General features: G+C 32.9%; 2 protein-coding genes across 2 annotated transcripts in view; one reads left to right on the top strand and one right to left on the bottom strand.

Moving 5' to 3' along the window:
• Positions 1-8,255, bottom strand: part of LOC117335085 (focadhesin-like) — a 393,213-nt gene extending 384,958 nt beyond the window's left edge. Inside the window, 2 exon segments of the mRNA XM_033895005.1 lie at positions 7,233-7,296; positions 8,235-8,255. Coding sequence (XP_033750896.1) covers positions 7,233-7,286 — 54 coding nt within the window. The 5' untranslated portion in view covers positions 7,287-7,296; positions 8,235-8,255.
• Positions 8,256-8,554: 299 nt separating this feature from the next.
• Positions 8,555-15,356, top strand: LOC117335082 (G2/mitotic-specific cyclin-B-like). The gene is made up of 8 exons (XM_033895002.1): positions 8,555-8,707; positions 9,914-10,243; positions 10,552-10,803; positions 11,472-11,630; positions 11,983-12,219; positions 12,744-12,884; positions 13,118-13,222; positions 13,411-15,356. Exons 1-8 carry the CDS (start codon positions 8,684-8,686, stop codon positions 13,519-13,521), a joined length of 1,359 nt encoding a protein of 452 aa, XP_033750893.1. The 5' UTR covers positions 8,555-8,683; the 3' UTR covers positions 13,522-15,356.
• Positions 15,357-17,259: the final 1,903 nt, after the last annotated feature.

Below are 17,259 nucleotides of genomic sequence, written 5' to 3'. Positions count from 1 at the left end.
TCTGAAAGTGAAAAACTTTCTCCTGTATGTAAATTCTGGCTTTACTACAATTAAAACTTATCAATCTGTTTACACCTTAATTAATTAAGTCCTTCCTAGATTGATTCCTGTCTAACATTAATCCTATTATTTATTCTGTTGGTAATCGTGTTCCTGTCCAGCTGTGAGATCAATTATGTCAAGAGATTTGTGTAAAATCAGCGTTTCAATGCCATCACAATTAACCTATGATGTGATCAAGAAAATAACAATCAGCTGTATTTTAAAGACTGAATCTCAATATAATCACCATGTCAGCATTATTAGAACATGCTCAGGTGCTTGTCCTTGGTAGAGAACTAAGGTTAAATGCCACACCTCCCTAATACTATAAATCCTATTTTAATACCACATGTACACTCACTCATTAATTCTAGTGCCGTGAGGTCAGTAAGGTCAGGGATTTGTGCCAATTCAGCAAATCCATTTTAATTCCAATTACAAGAACTGTGAAACAAGTTATATCAAATTATAATAATTACTTTTGGCCGAGACACATGAGCTGGGGTCTTATGTGGGAGGATCGAACCTCAAGGTTACCAGGAAAAAATCCTTAGGTGAATCGGTCAGCTACACTTACCATGCAACACAAAAACATGCTGATGATTTTAAAGAGTGAATATTGAATTGTCAGTATACATCGAAGTCTGTGCCAACACCTTAATGTTGACATGTCATAAAACAATTTGTAAGTTTCTTTCTTCTGATGTGCTCCATGTACAGATGCACCTAATATCTCTCAGATGAAGAGATACGCTAGGTGTAATTCAACTCTTATGTATATATGGTCAGCTTACAACTTTCTGTGCTTTTGAATGCCAAAGAATTGATAATAGAACTTGTCAAACTAAAAAACTTAAATTTTATCTCAATTTCACTACTGCAATATTCTTCTAGGATCGCGAGGCCTCAAAACACCAATGGAGCTTACCACTTAACTAAAACTGACATTTGTTTGTACTTGGTGGTCTTAAATACATTACGATTGATTCAATATATTTTGAGGAAAGATTATAATTTACCCCAGTAGTAGTTTTGTAGAAAATGTTCCAAATATCATCTCAATTTTTACCCATTCAATGCAATGAGAAATTTGAGACAAATGGCTTGTTGCACTTGATATTTCAAAAATAGGAACTATATTAGGCTGCGGATGTATATCATTTGTATTACAGAAACGAGAAGTTGTTAGCCGGAAACAAAAGTATGTTTAACAAAATTTACCCACCACGACTATAACGGCAGGTGCCAAAGGCATCCTGACGTTAAAAATGGTGCTTTACAATCGAAAACCACTGTGGTTATACATGTATACATTTCTGCATGAGGTTTTAGCAGAAGGGAATAAAGTCTGAAAAGGAGTCAAAACATATATCAAAGAAATAACAAGTTACAGGTAGGAACAATTACTGAACTTTATCTAAATGTGAAACGATTGATTCACGGAACTAATGTTACCCTAACCTGGACGAGAAGTATTACTATTAGGTCAGTTTTTTGAAAAAGACAATGTCTTTATAAAACATAGTCCAAATATTCAACGATGTGACGAACATTTTTAGATCACATTTCTGATATTGCTAAAAATGCTTGAATTAGATAAAAGGCAACAAAAATATTAATCCTTGTAGACTTGTTATATATCCTAGATATATGTATTGTAATATGAACTCTAAACTAACCTTCCATATCAATTGCAAATGTATTGAAAATTGCAAGAAGTAAAAGTTATATTTTTGAAGATAAAGGTACACCCCACTGAATTTCTTAAGATACAAATGTAAAAAAACCACCATTTTCCTAAGGTATGGGTAAAAATCCCACTTGTTCAAAAGTTATCTGGAGCACTGTAGCGCACCATTATAATGAATAGAATGCAATGGAAACAATTGTTTGGAAAACTTAATGCTTTGCTAGGAATTTTATCAAGTCACACATCTTTATTCTTATACTACAAACAGTTCCTACTCTAGCCAGACATGTCCGAACAGCAACCTACATGTTAATCTTATTAACAACACCCACCTCAAAATTAAAGTCCTTCAAACTGTAACTGACCAAATGGTCAACTGAATGGATCCCCTTAACCCAATGATAACCTATATACATTGTACTTATAACCAGCTCTCCAGTCAGAATCAGTTAGACTGCCCACCAGCCCCAAAGTTTTTTGTGAAGATTTGCTTCACTAAATTCTAATACTAGATTATCTCCCCCTAGTTTGAAACTTAGGGTCAGACATATCCTGATAAAGCTCAATTTTTATATATAATTTTAACATCCTAAAGACAGGACAAGTCTAAGGATCAGTAACTGTGTCGGTTTTCTTTCAAATATTAAGAATCTCCAACAAGCAAGAATTTTTGTTCCAAATCCAAACAGCCAGAAATACCCATAAATTTGAACTGTTTTACTAAGTATTCATCAAAAAAATACTTTAAAATTGGAGAGAAAAACTTGTAATAAAGGATTTAAATCATGAAAGAGTTTACTTATTCTAGGACCTAGCTCGTACACTTTAATATTTAAAAATCATTTTGATTTATTATTGTCTCTTCTGAGTTCACACTTTTGCCCCAAAACATCACAGATAAATTATCCTGGGATGATATTATTCAACATTTACTGTAAACAATTATATTAAGTACTATTCATTTGTGTGGCTTAATCCCTTGATACCTAACCCAGAATTGGTGGTCAAGAATATAGCCATCATTTCTATAAAAAGTGACAGTGACAGAGTTATAGATAGACTTAAGATTTATATAGCTGTAACACTTTTTACAACATAGTTAAAGGTATCCTTTTAAATCAAAGACTTTTTCATTTTCTGTCATTCTATAATAAATTGTATTCACTTTTAAAGTTTGGAGAATTAAGTCCCATTGTGCACACATTTTCACTTTTGTAGTTGACACATCAATAAACAGCAAAATTTATCCGATGACAGTCTTGTCCTACAGTAGATTGGCCATTAGATCACTGGTCCCAGCATAAAGGTCTTTGGAGCTAAGTAATATAGTCCAATAGTCCAAGTAATATTTTGGGGCAATGCTTAGATTAGTAATACAGTATTCCAAATAACAACTTAGATCTATAGTAATACAGTATTCTAAATAACAACTTAGATCTGTAGTTATACAGTATAACAACTTAGATCTGTAGTAATACAGTATTCCAAATAACAACTTAGATCTGTAGTAATACAGTATTCCAAATAACAACTTAGATCTGTAGTAATACAGTATTCAAATAACAACTTAGATCTGTAGTAATACAGTATTCCACATAACAACTTAGATCTATAGTAATACAGATTTCCAAATAACAACTTAGATCTGTAGTAATACAGTATTCCAAATAACAACTTAGATCTGTAGTGATACAGTATTCCAAATAACAACTTAGATCTGTAGTAATACAGTATTCCAAATAACAACTTAGATCTATAGTAATACAGTATTCAAAATAACAACTTAGATCTATAGTAATACAGTATTCCAAAAAACAACTTAGATCTATAGTAATACAGTATTCAAAATAACAACTTAGATCTATAGTAATACAGTATTCAAAATAACGACTTAGATCTATAGTAATACAGTATTCCAAATAACAACTTAGATTTGTAGTAATACAGTATTCAAAATAACAACTTAGATCTATAGTAATACAGTATTCCAAAAAACAACTTAGATCTATAGTAATACAGTATTCCAAAAAACAACTTAGATCTGTAGTAATACAGTATTCCAAAAAACAACTTAGATCTATAGTAATACAGAATTCCAAAAAACAACTTAGATCTATAGTAATACAGTATTCAAAATAACAACTTAGATCTGTAGTAATACAGTATTCCAAAAAACAACTTAGATCTATAGTAATACAGTATTCAAAAAAACAACTTAGATCTATAGTAATACAGTATTCAAAATAACAACTTAAATCTGTAGTAATACAGTATTCCAAATAACAACTTAGATCTGTAGTAATACAGTATTCCAAATAACAACTTAGATCTGTAGTAATACAGTATTCCAAATAACAACTTAGATCTGTAGTAATACAGTATTCCAAATAACAACTTAGATCTATAGGAATACAGTATTCAAAATAACAACTTAGATCTATAGTAATACAGTATTCTAAATAACAACTTAGATCTGTAGTTATACAGTATAACAACTTAGATCTGTAGTAATACAGTATTCCAAATAACAACTTAGATCTGTAGTAATACAGTATTCCAAATAACAACTTAGATCTGTAGTAATACAGTATTCCAAATAACAACTTAGATCTATGGTAATACAGTATTCCAAATAACAACTTAGATCTGTAGTTATACAGTATTCTAAATAACAACTTAGATCTGTAGTAATACAGTATTCTAAATAACAACTTAGATCTGTAGTTATACAGTATAACAACTTAGATCTGTAGTAATACAGTATTCCAAATAACAACTTAGATCTGTAGTAATACAGTATTCCAAATAACAACTTAGATCTATAGTAATACAGTATTCCAAATAACAACTTAGATCTGTAGTAATACAGTATTCCAAAAAACAACTTAGATCTGTAGTAATACAGTATTCCAAATAAAACTTAGATCTAATATAGTAATACAGTATTCCAAAAAACAACTTATATCTATAGTAATACAGTATTCCAAAAAACAACTTAGATCTGTAGTAATACAGTATTCAAAATAACAACTTAGATCTATAGTAATACAGTATTCCAAATAACAACTTAGATCTGTAGAAATACAGTATTCTAAATAACAACTTAGATCTATAGTGATACAGTATAACAACTTAGATCTGTAGTAATACAGTATTCCAAATAACAACTTAGATCTGTAGTAATACAGTATTCCAAATAACAACTTAGATCTATAGTAATACAGTATTCCAAATAACAACTTAGATCTGTAGTTATACAGTATAACAACTTAGATCTGTAGTAATACAGTATTCCAAATAACAACTTAGATCTGTAGTAATACAGTATTCCACATAACAACTTAGATCTGTAGTAATACAGTATTCCAAATAACAACTTAGATCTGTAGTAATACAGTATTCCAAATAACAACTTAGATCTGTAGTAATACAGTATTCCAAATAACAACTTAGATCTATAGTAATACAGTATTCCAAATAACTTAGATCTGTAGTTATACAGTATTCTAAATAACAACTTAGATCTGTAGTAATACAGTATTCCAAATAACAACTTAGATCTGTAGTAATACAGTATTCCAAATAACAACTTAGATCTATAGTAATACAGTATTCCAAATAACAACTTAGATCTGTAGTAATACAGTATTCCAAAAAACAACTTAGATCTATAGTAATACAGTATTCCAAATAAAACTTAGATCTATAGTAATACAGTATTCCAAAAAACAACTTAGATCTATAGTAATACAGTATTCCAAAAAACAACTTAGATCTGTAGTAATACAGTATTCAAAATAACAACTTAGATCTGTAGTAATACAGTATTCTAAATAACAACTTAGATCTATAGTGATACAGTATTCAAAATAACAACTTAGATCTATAGTAATACAGTATTCAAAATAACAACTTAGATCTGTAGTAATACAGTATTCCAAATAACAACTTAGATCTATAGTAATACAGTATTCCAAATAACAACTTAGATCTGTAGTAATACAGTATTCCAAATAACAACTTAGATCTGTAGTAATACAGTATTCCAAATAACAACTTAGATCTATAGTGATACAGTATTCCAAATAACAACTTAGATCTGTAGTAATACAGTATTCCAAATAACAACTTAGATCTATAGTGATACAGTATTCCAAATAACAACTTAGATCTATAGTGATACAGTATTCCAAATAACAACTATATACATATAACACTTAGATCTGGCAAAATTGCTCTTTCATATTTCTGAAAACATCTCACTTTGTACATCTGCACAATTCAGTTTCATGTTATATAACCCCTTCGGGGTGGGCCAATTGCATTTACAAAGATAATACGTTTAATTGTCATTCTTCAATTCCATATGTTAAGAAACATATTGCTATCAACTGTCAAATCCTGCTACACAATCTACAAAATATATTGACCAATGACACTTATTGACAAATTGTATCTTCCATGTTCATTATCAGTAAATGTCAAACATCGGGGGTTCCAATGTATACGTCTCTTATATATACTGTATTTATTAGTAATTCCTGATATTTCACACTTCTTTAAGAGGTAAAGATAAATCATAGAATGATGTAAGGTTTTCTTAAGACAGACAAATCTGGACAAGTGTCGGATTCCATTGATCTGCAGGGGATGACAGGGGATGACAGGGGAGATATAGGACAGACTGTACAGGTGGTATAACCTCTTTAAAAGGTGTCCATGTCCAGTAAAGAACTCATGTATAATATTACATTACATTTAGTTTATATTGTCGTCTAAGAGGACTGGACAGGATTGGTTTGGATTTCAGGGGTTTAAACGTCCTCCCAACAACCAGGGTCATACGAGGACAGGTGCCAAGGAGACAACTAATGTAAGAAAGACTTGATAGGATTACTAGATATTATACCAACAGTGACCAGTCAGGGTCCAAAGACGCCAGGGAGATCTAAAGACAGCTACACAAGACCTTCACACGATCCTAGCATGATCTCAGTTGAAATGGCATGTGTTTTTATTTTCTTCTAGAAATAGACACTGATTGCTAGAGGGGCTTTGTAACAGTTGGGTGACAGATCTATAAATACTCAGGAAACTGTTATGTAATCTAGCCGTTAGCCTAGACAAATTTTTCTCATTCAATAAAGAAAATCAAGGCGATGTTTTTTATACAGAACACAATCTCTTAAATAAAAAAATGGAAATTAAAGCAGTCTTAAAATGAGTCAAGTTATTTACAATTTCATTTGCTATTACCAGTTAACCTTGAAGTACAAAACAAAATTTGGATTGATACATTTGGCCTGGGGAAGTGCTTTTTGAAAGATTTCTTAGTGTCACTTCTCAGGAGAATCTGTGTGAAGTTGATTGACATATTAGCAAATATATAGGGTGGGTCCTAGAATCCAAACACTAGTCCAACCCGGTTACATAACAGGAGAAACATTTCTGATCTGTCGCCCCTACTGTCTGTACATAGATAATGTAGATAAACACTTACCTGAGTCTGTACACCTATGTTACCAAATGCCAACCTCTTCTTCACATCTTCCATCTTGATTTACCTACAGAAACAGTTCAACATCCTCATAACATCTTATTCAGAACAATAACTCAATATATCATTGTTAATTAATAATCAAACCAAACAAAAAAATCTCTATCATGGGGATATGTTGTATTCAAATTAAAACAAAAAATTAAAACAAAAACAAACAAAAAACATCACGATATATACTGTCAGAGCTAGGACAGAAACAAGTACACTAATTTGGTTGGCTATCGAGCTTTAATTTTCTCATTCATTTTTTTAATGCAATTAAGTAATTTCATTTCAGAATATTCATAATTAGGCCAACATATTTGAAAGGGACCCGATATCATATGCATGTTTTATGGTGCGTAGGAAATTCAATATGTTAATTGCCTGAAACAAACATTTTACTTGGGTTTGGCCTCTTTTTTTTCTTTTTTTTTTTTTTGGGGGGGGGGGGGGGGGGTATATAGCTGTCCTAAACTTCATTTTCACACATACCATACAACTAGCATGTTAATTTTTTTCAAAAAAAGGTAAGCAATTTTTTCCGAATTTTGATGTGTTAAATATGTGCAGAGTGTAATGTCCAAGATTCCCAATGCCTAAAAAGCAAATAATTTACAAAGTAAGCCCAAGTTCTAGATGTACAGTTATTGATGAGTATGGTTTGTAAACATGTTGTAATCAGTTGTCATAAAATAAAAGTGGATCTATTTGTAACACTTACACTACCATAATATCCCGACAGATAATCTTATTACAAGGGTTCATTATGATTATCAATGTTACGTCTACTTTCTCTTCAGCGACACAGTGTCAGCAACCAAGAATGTATATATCTATTTTCAGGATGATAATTATGCAAATTTGCTATAGCATAATAATGAATAATCAATAAAGTGTGGGAGGGTCATTCGTGTGGCAACTGTTCACACCTTTGACAAGTATGAGCACGAGATTATTTACCTGTCTGAACAGGTGCTCTCAGCTAACAACACTGCGACAGTGGGCGAAACAAAAGACGTTCCGAATAACAACGGAAGTACGACATGTTGTTTGTAAAATATTTGTTATTTTCTTTACATACTTTTGAACTATGAAACTTCGGTATCGTCAATTATTTTTCATATAAGAGAAAGTCCAAAATAGCCTTTTGAATTTAATGTCTGGAATTTAAAATATCGAATTGTTGCTACTAATCATCAACAATTTTGACCAATCAAAAACATGTTGATTTCTGTGATCGACCAATGAAACGTGTGCCGCAATTATTTGAATGCTGTTCCGAAGTACACTGATGCTTATGGGTAGTTTGCTGTGGAAATAGGCAGAGTGCGGCTGAACAGGCAATTCATGCAGTGTTTTCACAGCATCAACAGCATTACGCATTTACAAAAGCAACCAAAAGACTAATCATGGCTGTAACTAGAGCACAGTCGGTAAGTATAGTAATTAATTTTGATTTTTGATGGAGTTATTTAGTAAAATAAGTCACGTCCTTCAGCATAAACAAAGTCAGACATGTTTTCGTGCCAATACTTGGCTTCATTTCAAGTTATTTTGTGCGTGTTTCTCAATATTTTCGAAAGATTTGAATTAACTTAGCTAAACATTATACGTGTTTGTTGCAGTACATTTGCTTTTTTTGTGCAGTTTGTGTTAATAGCGTTCGTTTTTAGTAGTCGATACGAATTGTAAGGGCGGCTATACGCTACCTGCAGGTACAAACATGTTTAGGTGTGACATCCACCTAGACTAACTTTTCAGGTCGGCGGAAATAATCTTGTGTATTGTGAAACTATTTATATAATGTGATCTAAGACGGGACACAGTTGATCCAATTTAACTATTTACTGAAAATTTGGGTTTAAAAAGTATTCAGACGAAATAAAGACATCTTTTTTATTTACCAATTCATTACTGTAGTTACAATACTGTGCAATAACAAAAAGTAAGATATTTGTTTATACTTTATTTTATTGTTAATTGCAATAGTATTCATATGTAAATCTGTACATGTTTCTACCATTAAAATGCATGTATGCAATGTATTATATAATTAACTACCAGTCTGCACTAGTGATTTTGTGAAATGCTCAAATGTTTTTGAATTTTTTCTTTCTTTGCTGGTATAGACTTGACAACACAAAATTAGTAACGTTCTTGCCAAATCTTTGTCCTTGTTACGCCGTATAGAACTCTATTTGTATCAACCAAGTTCAAATTAAAGTTGGGTCTAAATAATTTTGTGCCACCAATCTCAACTCTTGTCAGCATTTATAATCTGATTTGAAATATAATTCAATTCAACTTAATTGCATTTTACATCCTAATAGGATGCAGGTTGGATCAAACTGCAAACAAAATAACCAAATAGACAAACAAATATATATGAGGGATGATTGAACATATCAGTATATTGTAAGCCTACTCTCCTCAGTTCAAAAGACTTGTTAATGAAGAGGCTAATATCGCACAAAAGCTGTGGTTCATTAGATCTACCAGTCTCAATCTGTGAAATATGGAAAACATAAGGTCATAAGGTCAGGGTTTGATTACATACCAATAATTTGAGAATATCTACCGACAAACGTACAGCATTGTTGTAAGTCTCCATGTTTTAACATTCCTTTTGTTTGTTTCAGGCGAATATACTTCAACAGAATGTCAAGATAGCAATAAACAAAGAAAATCCAGACCTGAAAGCCTTGACGACGAAAACAAATGGGCTTGGTCTGGCCACTCGTCCAGTGTCGCATGCTGGTCAAAGATCTGCTCTCGGGGACATTCGTAACAAAGTGTCTGCTATATCAATAGACCAAAGTAAAAAACAGGCTGCCATAAAAAAAGAAATAGTTCAATTGTCAAATAAACTTCAATCGCAACAATCCTTGGTGCTAAACAAAACAAAAGCCACATCTTCCCTCAAATCATTGATAGAGACGCAAACAGACTACGCCAATCATGTTCATCTGGTGAGTATACATACATCGAACAGGTCTATTTAATGTGGTGTAAGATACTTCTCAGCCTAGCTGAAACATACAATTGTAATATAGGCCTATTTAATGTGGTGTAAGATGCTTCTCGGCCTAGCTGAAACATACTATTGTAGTCTTTTTTGACTAATTTTGATCTATAGTTAAAGATGGAATTAAAATATAAAGATTTCTTTCAATGGGAATGTAACATTGTGAAGGGGAGGTAACTGTATACATGACATGCATCTAAGCATACGCTAAGTAACACAGTAAGATTAATCAATTCCGATACTTATAATCAGGATGCAGAGGAACCTGTTCACAAGCCAGAACCAAAAATTCCTGATGTGTTACGGTCAATGCCCTCACAGCCATCTACAGTGTCCTTAATTCCACCTACGATACCAGAATGTATGGACATCAGCGATGACAAACCAGAGGCATTCTCTAAAGCGCTTCTCAAGGTGCAAGACATAGATGCAAATGACAAAGAAAACCCACAGTTAGTCAGCGAATATGTGAATGACATCTACGACTACATGAGGCATTTAGAGGTAAATTCATTTATTACATTTTTACCAGTGAAATATCAAAAATTATTCATTCTATAAAAGTGATATTTTTGAAAAATATCACTTTTGCTGATTTGACCAATCAAGTTAATGATTAGAAAATACCTCAATAATTGACCAATCAGAAAGCCCGACATATATGTCAGCACCTGGACAGGGGAAACTACCTTTTTTTGTTTACAAATTATCGCTGTAGTCCTAGTTAGCATACGGGGTAGGGTTTTCGTTGATAAAAATGTAATAAACAGAATATCTTACAGTGTCTTCAGTAATACCAAATATATTTCACTCGTGTGGCTAATATTTTGATATTTTTCACTCGTGCTGCGCACTCGTGAAAAATATCAAAATATTAGCCCCACTTGTGAAATATATTTGGTATTACTGAGGACACCGTTAGATATCCTCTATATATTTATCTTTTCCTGTAAATAGTTTAAACATTTGTTTGGGCAAAAATCAACCCCGAATAGTGGAAATACTAAAAACAAATCCATAATTTTAATTTGTACACTAGCAGTTTTTTTACCAAGAAACCTGTGAAATAGAATATAATCATCTGAAAGACTGAAGTTTGGGGTGTTCCATGTACTCTAGCTTTGCCTACATGATTATTGTCTCAGCTATAATAAATATCACTTTGTGATCAGGAGAAGTACACAGTACAACCAAACTACTTGGAAGGACAGGAGGTGTCCGGTAAGATGAGAGCCATCCTCATTGACTGGCTGTGTCAGGTCCACCACCGGTTCCATCTACTACAGGAGACCCTCTACCTCACAGTGGCCATTATCGACAGATTCCTACAGGTAACTTTCTCCCAAAGATACCGATAGCTAGCTTGTTTCATCAATAATTGGATAAAATCCGAGTCGCTTTCCCAATTGTTTATTTTCAATACCAATAAATTCACCTGAAATCTTTACATCAGGAAACCATATTGGGAATTCCCTATTTTCCCCTAATTTTAATGCACAGAAAATCCCAATGTCTGCCAATTGACCAAAATAGATATCATGTACGGAGTTAACTTGTCAAATATCTCTTAACAAGAATAAGGTTTGTTTAATTTATTGGATGATATGCTTCGTAATTGTTAACATAACATGTATTGTAGGTTGAATTTTTGTTTTAAGATGTTTATGGCCATTATTTTTTCAGTTATGTCCTGTACCCAGAAATAAGCTTCAGTTAGTGGGAGTGACGTGTATGTTAATAGCATCAAAATACGAGGAAATGTATGCGCCAGAATTGGCCGACTTTGTGTACATCACAGACAATGCTTATCAAAAGAAAGACATTCGTGACATGGAAGCCAAAATTCTCCGGGCATTAGATTTCAACATGGGAAAGCCTCTGTGTTTACATTTTCTACGACGAGATTCCAAAGCTGGACAGGTAATCATTACAACATGGGAAATAGAAACCTGGTTTAGACAACCGTTTTAAGATTATTGATTTGATCGGGATTCCCTTAACAAATTTCTGAAGAATAAAAAAGCTGACAGTTACCATTAAAAATATAATTGCTAAGCAGAATTTGTGTATAAAAAGTCTGGGATTTCACCAAGTATAAATGTGAGTCCTCCGTAGTTTTTATGAACTTTCAATAAATAATTGTGGTGCTCATTTTCATTTTCTTTGCTTCAAAATGCTATAGGGGACAGCTTGAACAAGGAATGGAAGTATTTTACTTGTGATTTCATGTCAAAAAGACAAATGTTAGCCTGAATGCTTGACACTTGTCATTTGAGATTGAATATTGCTATCATGAATTGTTAACATTGAACTGTGACGAGTCTTATCCTGGAATTGTCGACGTTTTGATACAAGATTTTATTGAGGCCGTATTTAATGTGCAAAAATGAAAAGATGTCAAATATTTTGGATATAATACTAATATGAAGGAATTAATATTACAGGTGGATGCCATGAAGCACACACTCGCCAAATACCTGATGGAGTTGACCATCGTAGAATATGACATGGTGCATTATAACCCGTCTGAAATCGCTGCTGGTGCTCTCTGTCTTTCTATGTTGCTCCTCGATGGCAGCAAATGGGTATGTAGTGAACTTATTAGATTCATTAACTTTGTCAGTAGTTTGAAGCATCCAGAAATCTTGTATAACTTAAAATTAAATAAAAAGTTTCTAGTCTCTACAAAAAAATCATATGGAAGGTAAATGTTCAGAGTTCAGTTAGTTCTACTACCTGGTCATTTTATTTTATCAAACCTCTTCCCATGACTAGAGTTCAATAAAAATAATTAATGAAATTTATTTAATCTTTCCAGACGGACACATTAAGTCACTACAGTTCCTATTCAGAAAAAACTCTGATGCCCATGGTCCACAAGTTATCAACTCTAGTCATCAAAGCTGAAAAAAGCAAGCTCACGGTAAGTGTCAATATCATCTGTAAAACCTGGATATGGAATTTTCTCGTTTCATTCATAAGGATGTTTGATTATGAAGATATTTAGAAACATTTCGCTGCTTGAATATATAATTTATATTTCGTTTCTTAATTAATGGGAAAGAAGTTTGACAAGCCATTGCTAATCTATGTTGTTCTATTGTATTGCAGGCGGTAAGAACAAAATATGCAAGTTCAAAGTTCAACAAAATCAGCACCATCTCGGAGCTACAATCTCAAACATTAATAGACTTGGCAGCCGCTGCAGAGCCAGCATCCTGAGGCTACGTACTGAAATCATTTCCCCTTATGAGCATTTCCTGTGATGAACTTTGGTATGGTGTCGTTGACACTTGTGAGCCGAGAGTTGACCCGAGTGAACATTTCCGATGCCAAGCCGAACACTCTAAAACTTAAGGATACATGAGGAAGTCTGTGTTTGATTGGTTGATGCACATGGATGGAGTTATGACGTGTTTTTCACCAGTATTGGCTATGGCCGAAATTGCATGCAAGAATTCCCCGAAAGGGAGGCGATGTCCAATTGTTGATGTGTGTAAATGTTAATGTATGAATGTGTCTGCATGTATGAACTGCTGTTAGCGATGAATGGTGCGTGAATGAATTTTAAGATATATCACAAATATTTTTTTACAGCGAGTGTGTAGGGAGAATTGTCTGGAGGAGGAACAAGTTGACTGATCATGACACAAAAATCCTTGAAAAAATTATTTCTAAAAATTCCTTCACAAAAAATGCGAAGTATTTGCAGATTGTGTAGAATTTGACAGACATAAATTTTCCAAAGATGAAATGTAATTCTTATACAAAGGAACAGTAAATTTTAGAACGTGTATGCAAGTTTATCTGGCTTTCTGCCATTTCTGTCTCATAAGGAAGTGTTCCTTTTTTACATTAATAATGATCTCCGATGTATTGGTCAAAGTAATCAGTTTGTCCCAAATGCATTTTTTTAAAGATTTTACAAATTTCTGAATTTGTGTACAACACCTTTTTATGTTTGAAAATTTTACATTTTGTTTTCAAATATTGTTAAATTCGGTTCTCGAAACCATGCTTACAATGACTAGTGCAAAACTTAAATATGCAGGAAAAAAGCCAGATGAACTTGTATAATCTACTTGTCAACGTATAAATGAATTAACAAGAATGATACATTCAAGCAGAAAATTAATATAATAATCTAGAACGTCGAGGAGAAAAATCTTAATTATAAATAGTTATCTTGATTGATATATATAGAAAAAAAATCATGGACGTAAAATTTCTTGTATATGAGAAAAGTTTTTGGATAATATATATTTTTGATTATTTATCAGGCATTTTACATGGACACCAAAAGTATGCTTAAATGTTAATCATGATATGATTTCTTTAAATTGAATTGTGGAATTTTGGTGGCGGAGTATTCATTTTCCAGATTTGGGGAGGGGGACATTATTGTTTGAGTAAATCAGGGTATTCCGTGTCTATTTAGGAACGTAACTTAGAGGAGCCGGTCAACACTCATTCAGCATTGGTTGTACTGGCAGCCCCAATTTAGTCTTTCATGATATTATGTACATTCGCCATTAATTTATTTATCATGCGGTCATTAATTAGGAGTCTTTAGGTAGTTGGATTGTCCTGACCCCAAACATCTGACAACACTCAAATTGTTTAGCTTAGCATACAGTGAAATGTGAAGAAGAAAAATAGATAAATTTTATTGCATTTTGCAGTATAAATAAATGAGAATTAGTACTCCAGTTTTACAAACAAATTTTCAATTACCTTATCGCACAAAAAACTAATTCTTTCTTTGGCACAATTTTTTTTTTTTTCTTTCTTTTTTATGAGTTTCCATAATTTTCGGAAGTCATATTTATATATATACTTTAGAATTGTGTTGATAAAGTCCATATAAAAGTGAAGTGAAAAAAAGCTAATGTCTAGTATCTGTTGTTTGGGGTTACAAGATAATCCGGCTGTTAGATATTGATTTGATAGTACAATTTGTTGGTCTGTCTTAGTTTTTAAAGTAGCATGCATATCCAAACATTATTACCATTGTATATACATGTATATTTAATTTGAAATAAAAATATAAAATAAAACTTCAGTTTGAATCTTAACTACATAGGCTAGCTAGACATTTGACAAGTCACAAAGGGACTTAATCCAGTATTGCGCAAGTTGAAACCAATTCATGAGAAATGTATTATGTATAGGGAGTAATGTCGGACATTGCAGTACCTTCGGTAATTGGTTTGGAAATAAAAATATATATAATTCCACATCCGAATACACAAACCCAGGAGATCTGACACATAGGGGAGGTTTTTGTCTGACCTAAGCAACAGGGCCAGAGACTTGATATTGGGTGTATAGAGCATGCTAGGGTGACGGGCCATCAAGAATGGTTCAAACGAATGACCTTGATCTTCATTCAAGGTCAAATATGCTAAAAGCTGTCGATGACTTCTGAGCAAGAGATCTTATATTGGGGTTTTCGCATGCTGGGGTGAACGGCATTGACCTCAAATTCAAGGTCACAGGAATCGGATATCAAAACTCGGAGGTCTAGAGGATAGAGTACTCGTTATATTTTGGTGAAAGGGTTTTCCCCGTAACCATAACATTTACAGAATTGTGACATATTTTTATCCTTATTTTAAGATAATCACTTTTTTTATGAAAAATTCCATGTTTTCTACAAAATGTCTGGAGGCGCAAAGATCTCTTCGTGTGAATTTTCTTGACAATCGGCTCATTATTTACTGGCTGTGACCTACCCACATAGGTTGTTTTACGAAAATTGATATTTGTTTTGCAAGGTGCTTCCATCCTATAAACATGGGTCTGTTTTTGGTTGCTCTGGAAACAAATAATGAGATTTTATTTTAGAGTTAAAACTTAACATACTGAGAAAGCGGCATAAGTGTAATTCTTGTTTTTCTGGTCAATATTTTATTGGCCAACTTTTATCCGCTAATATCCAACACGTCGACACATTGGTTTAAAATTAGGATGTTAATCCTATGACTAGAAACTCCATTGCGGTAAAAAAAATAGATTACCTTTTACAAAAATTGTAAGTCTCCTCAATGAGCTTTTCTTGTCTTCTTCCTCGTTCAAATCCTCACAATTCCAAACTAAGAAAATGACTGCTTTATTTTGCAGACCACTTCACTTTCAGAAGAAACTTATAATAATGCGCACGCTTAAGGGATTCTAAAATCTACTATGATTGGTTGTCAGTTTCAAAAAGTGTCGCGCCATATTTGATTGATAGATATCAATTATTTCGAGGCGTATAATCTTGACGTCAACATCGCTGAAATTGACGCGGAAATGCATTACGGAAACCATAACAACTCCGAGCAAACTAATTGTTTCGAAACAAATACATGTATTCAACTATGTATAAAGTTACGAGACACTTAACTCAGACGATGATCTTTTTTGAAGTTTACTGGAAGCAAAATACGCTAGAATGTTTAAATTTGGAACGGTCCGATAAGTCAACAATTTGATTGCTGTTCTTGAGGAATGTCTGGTCTCTCTATAGAAACATTTCAGAACTGGAAAACAAGGTCACTTTCCTGTCGTTATTATCATTCAAACCCGACAAGGTAGCATGCATCTTCCGGAATCACCAATTCGAATGTTTACTGTTCCATTAAGAAAACGGAACTCCACTGGAAAACAAACATTAACCGCGTAAATATGGCATCTATTGAAAATTTTGTGACCGTTGTCATCGTCCGAGAGGGATGATTTGGAGGGCGAGGGAAAAGAGCATGACATTGTATACATGTACTTGGAAGCTTTTCCAACATTGAAAACGACATAGAAGTATAGTAATCTAACAAGTTCTGAAAGTTTCAGAGTGAACTTTGTATAAAAATGCTTTCTGATTGCTGTTCATGGCCTCGTTACGACACGCTAGATCCATCGTAAACAGATTGCTAATACTGTGGTGTAGATTTTGCGCTGGTGCTCAAATGTGTCGAGATA

The sequence above is a fragment of the Pecten maximus genome, chromosome 9 (assembly GCF_902652985.1).
Source record: "Pecten maximus chromosome 9, xPecMax1.1, whole genome shotgun sequence".
Lineage (NCBI taxonomy): Eukaryota > Metazoa > Mollusca > Bivalvia > Pectinida > Pectinidae > Pecten > Pecten maximus.
Note: the sequence above shows the minus strand (reverse complement) of the source record. Positions and strands in the feature narration are given on the sequence as shown.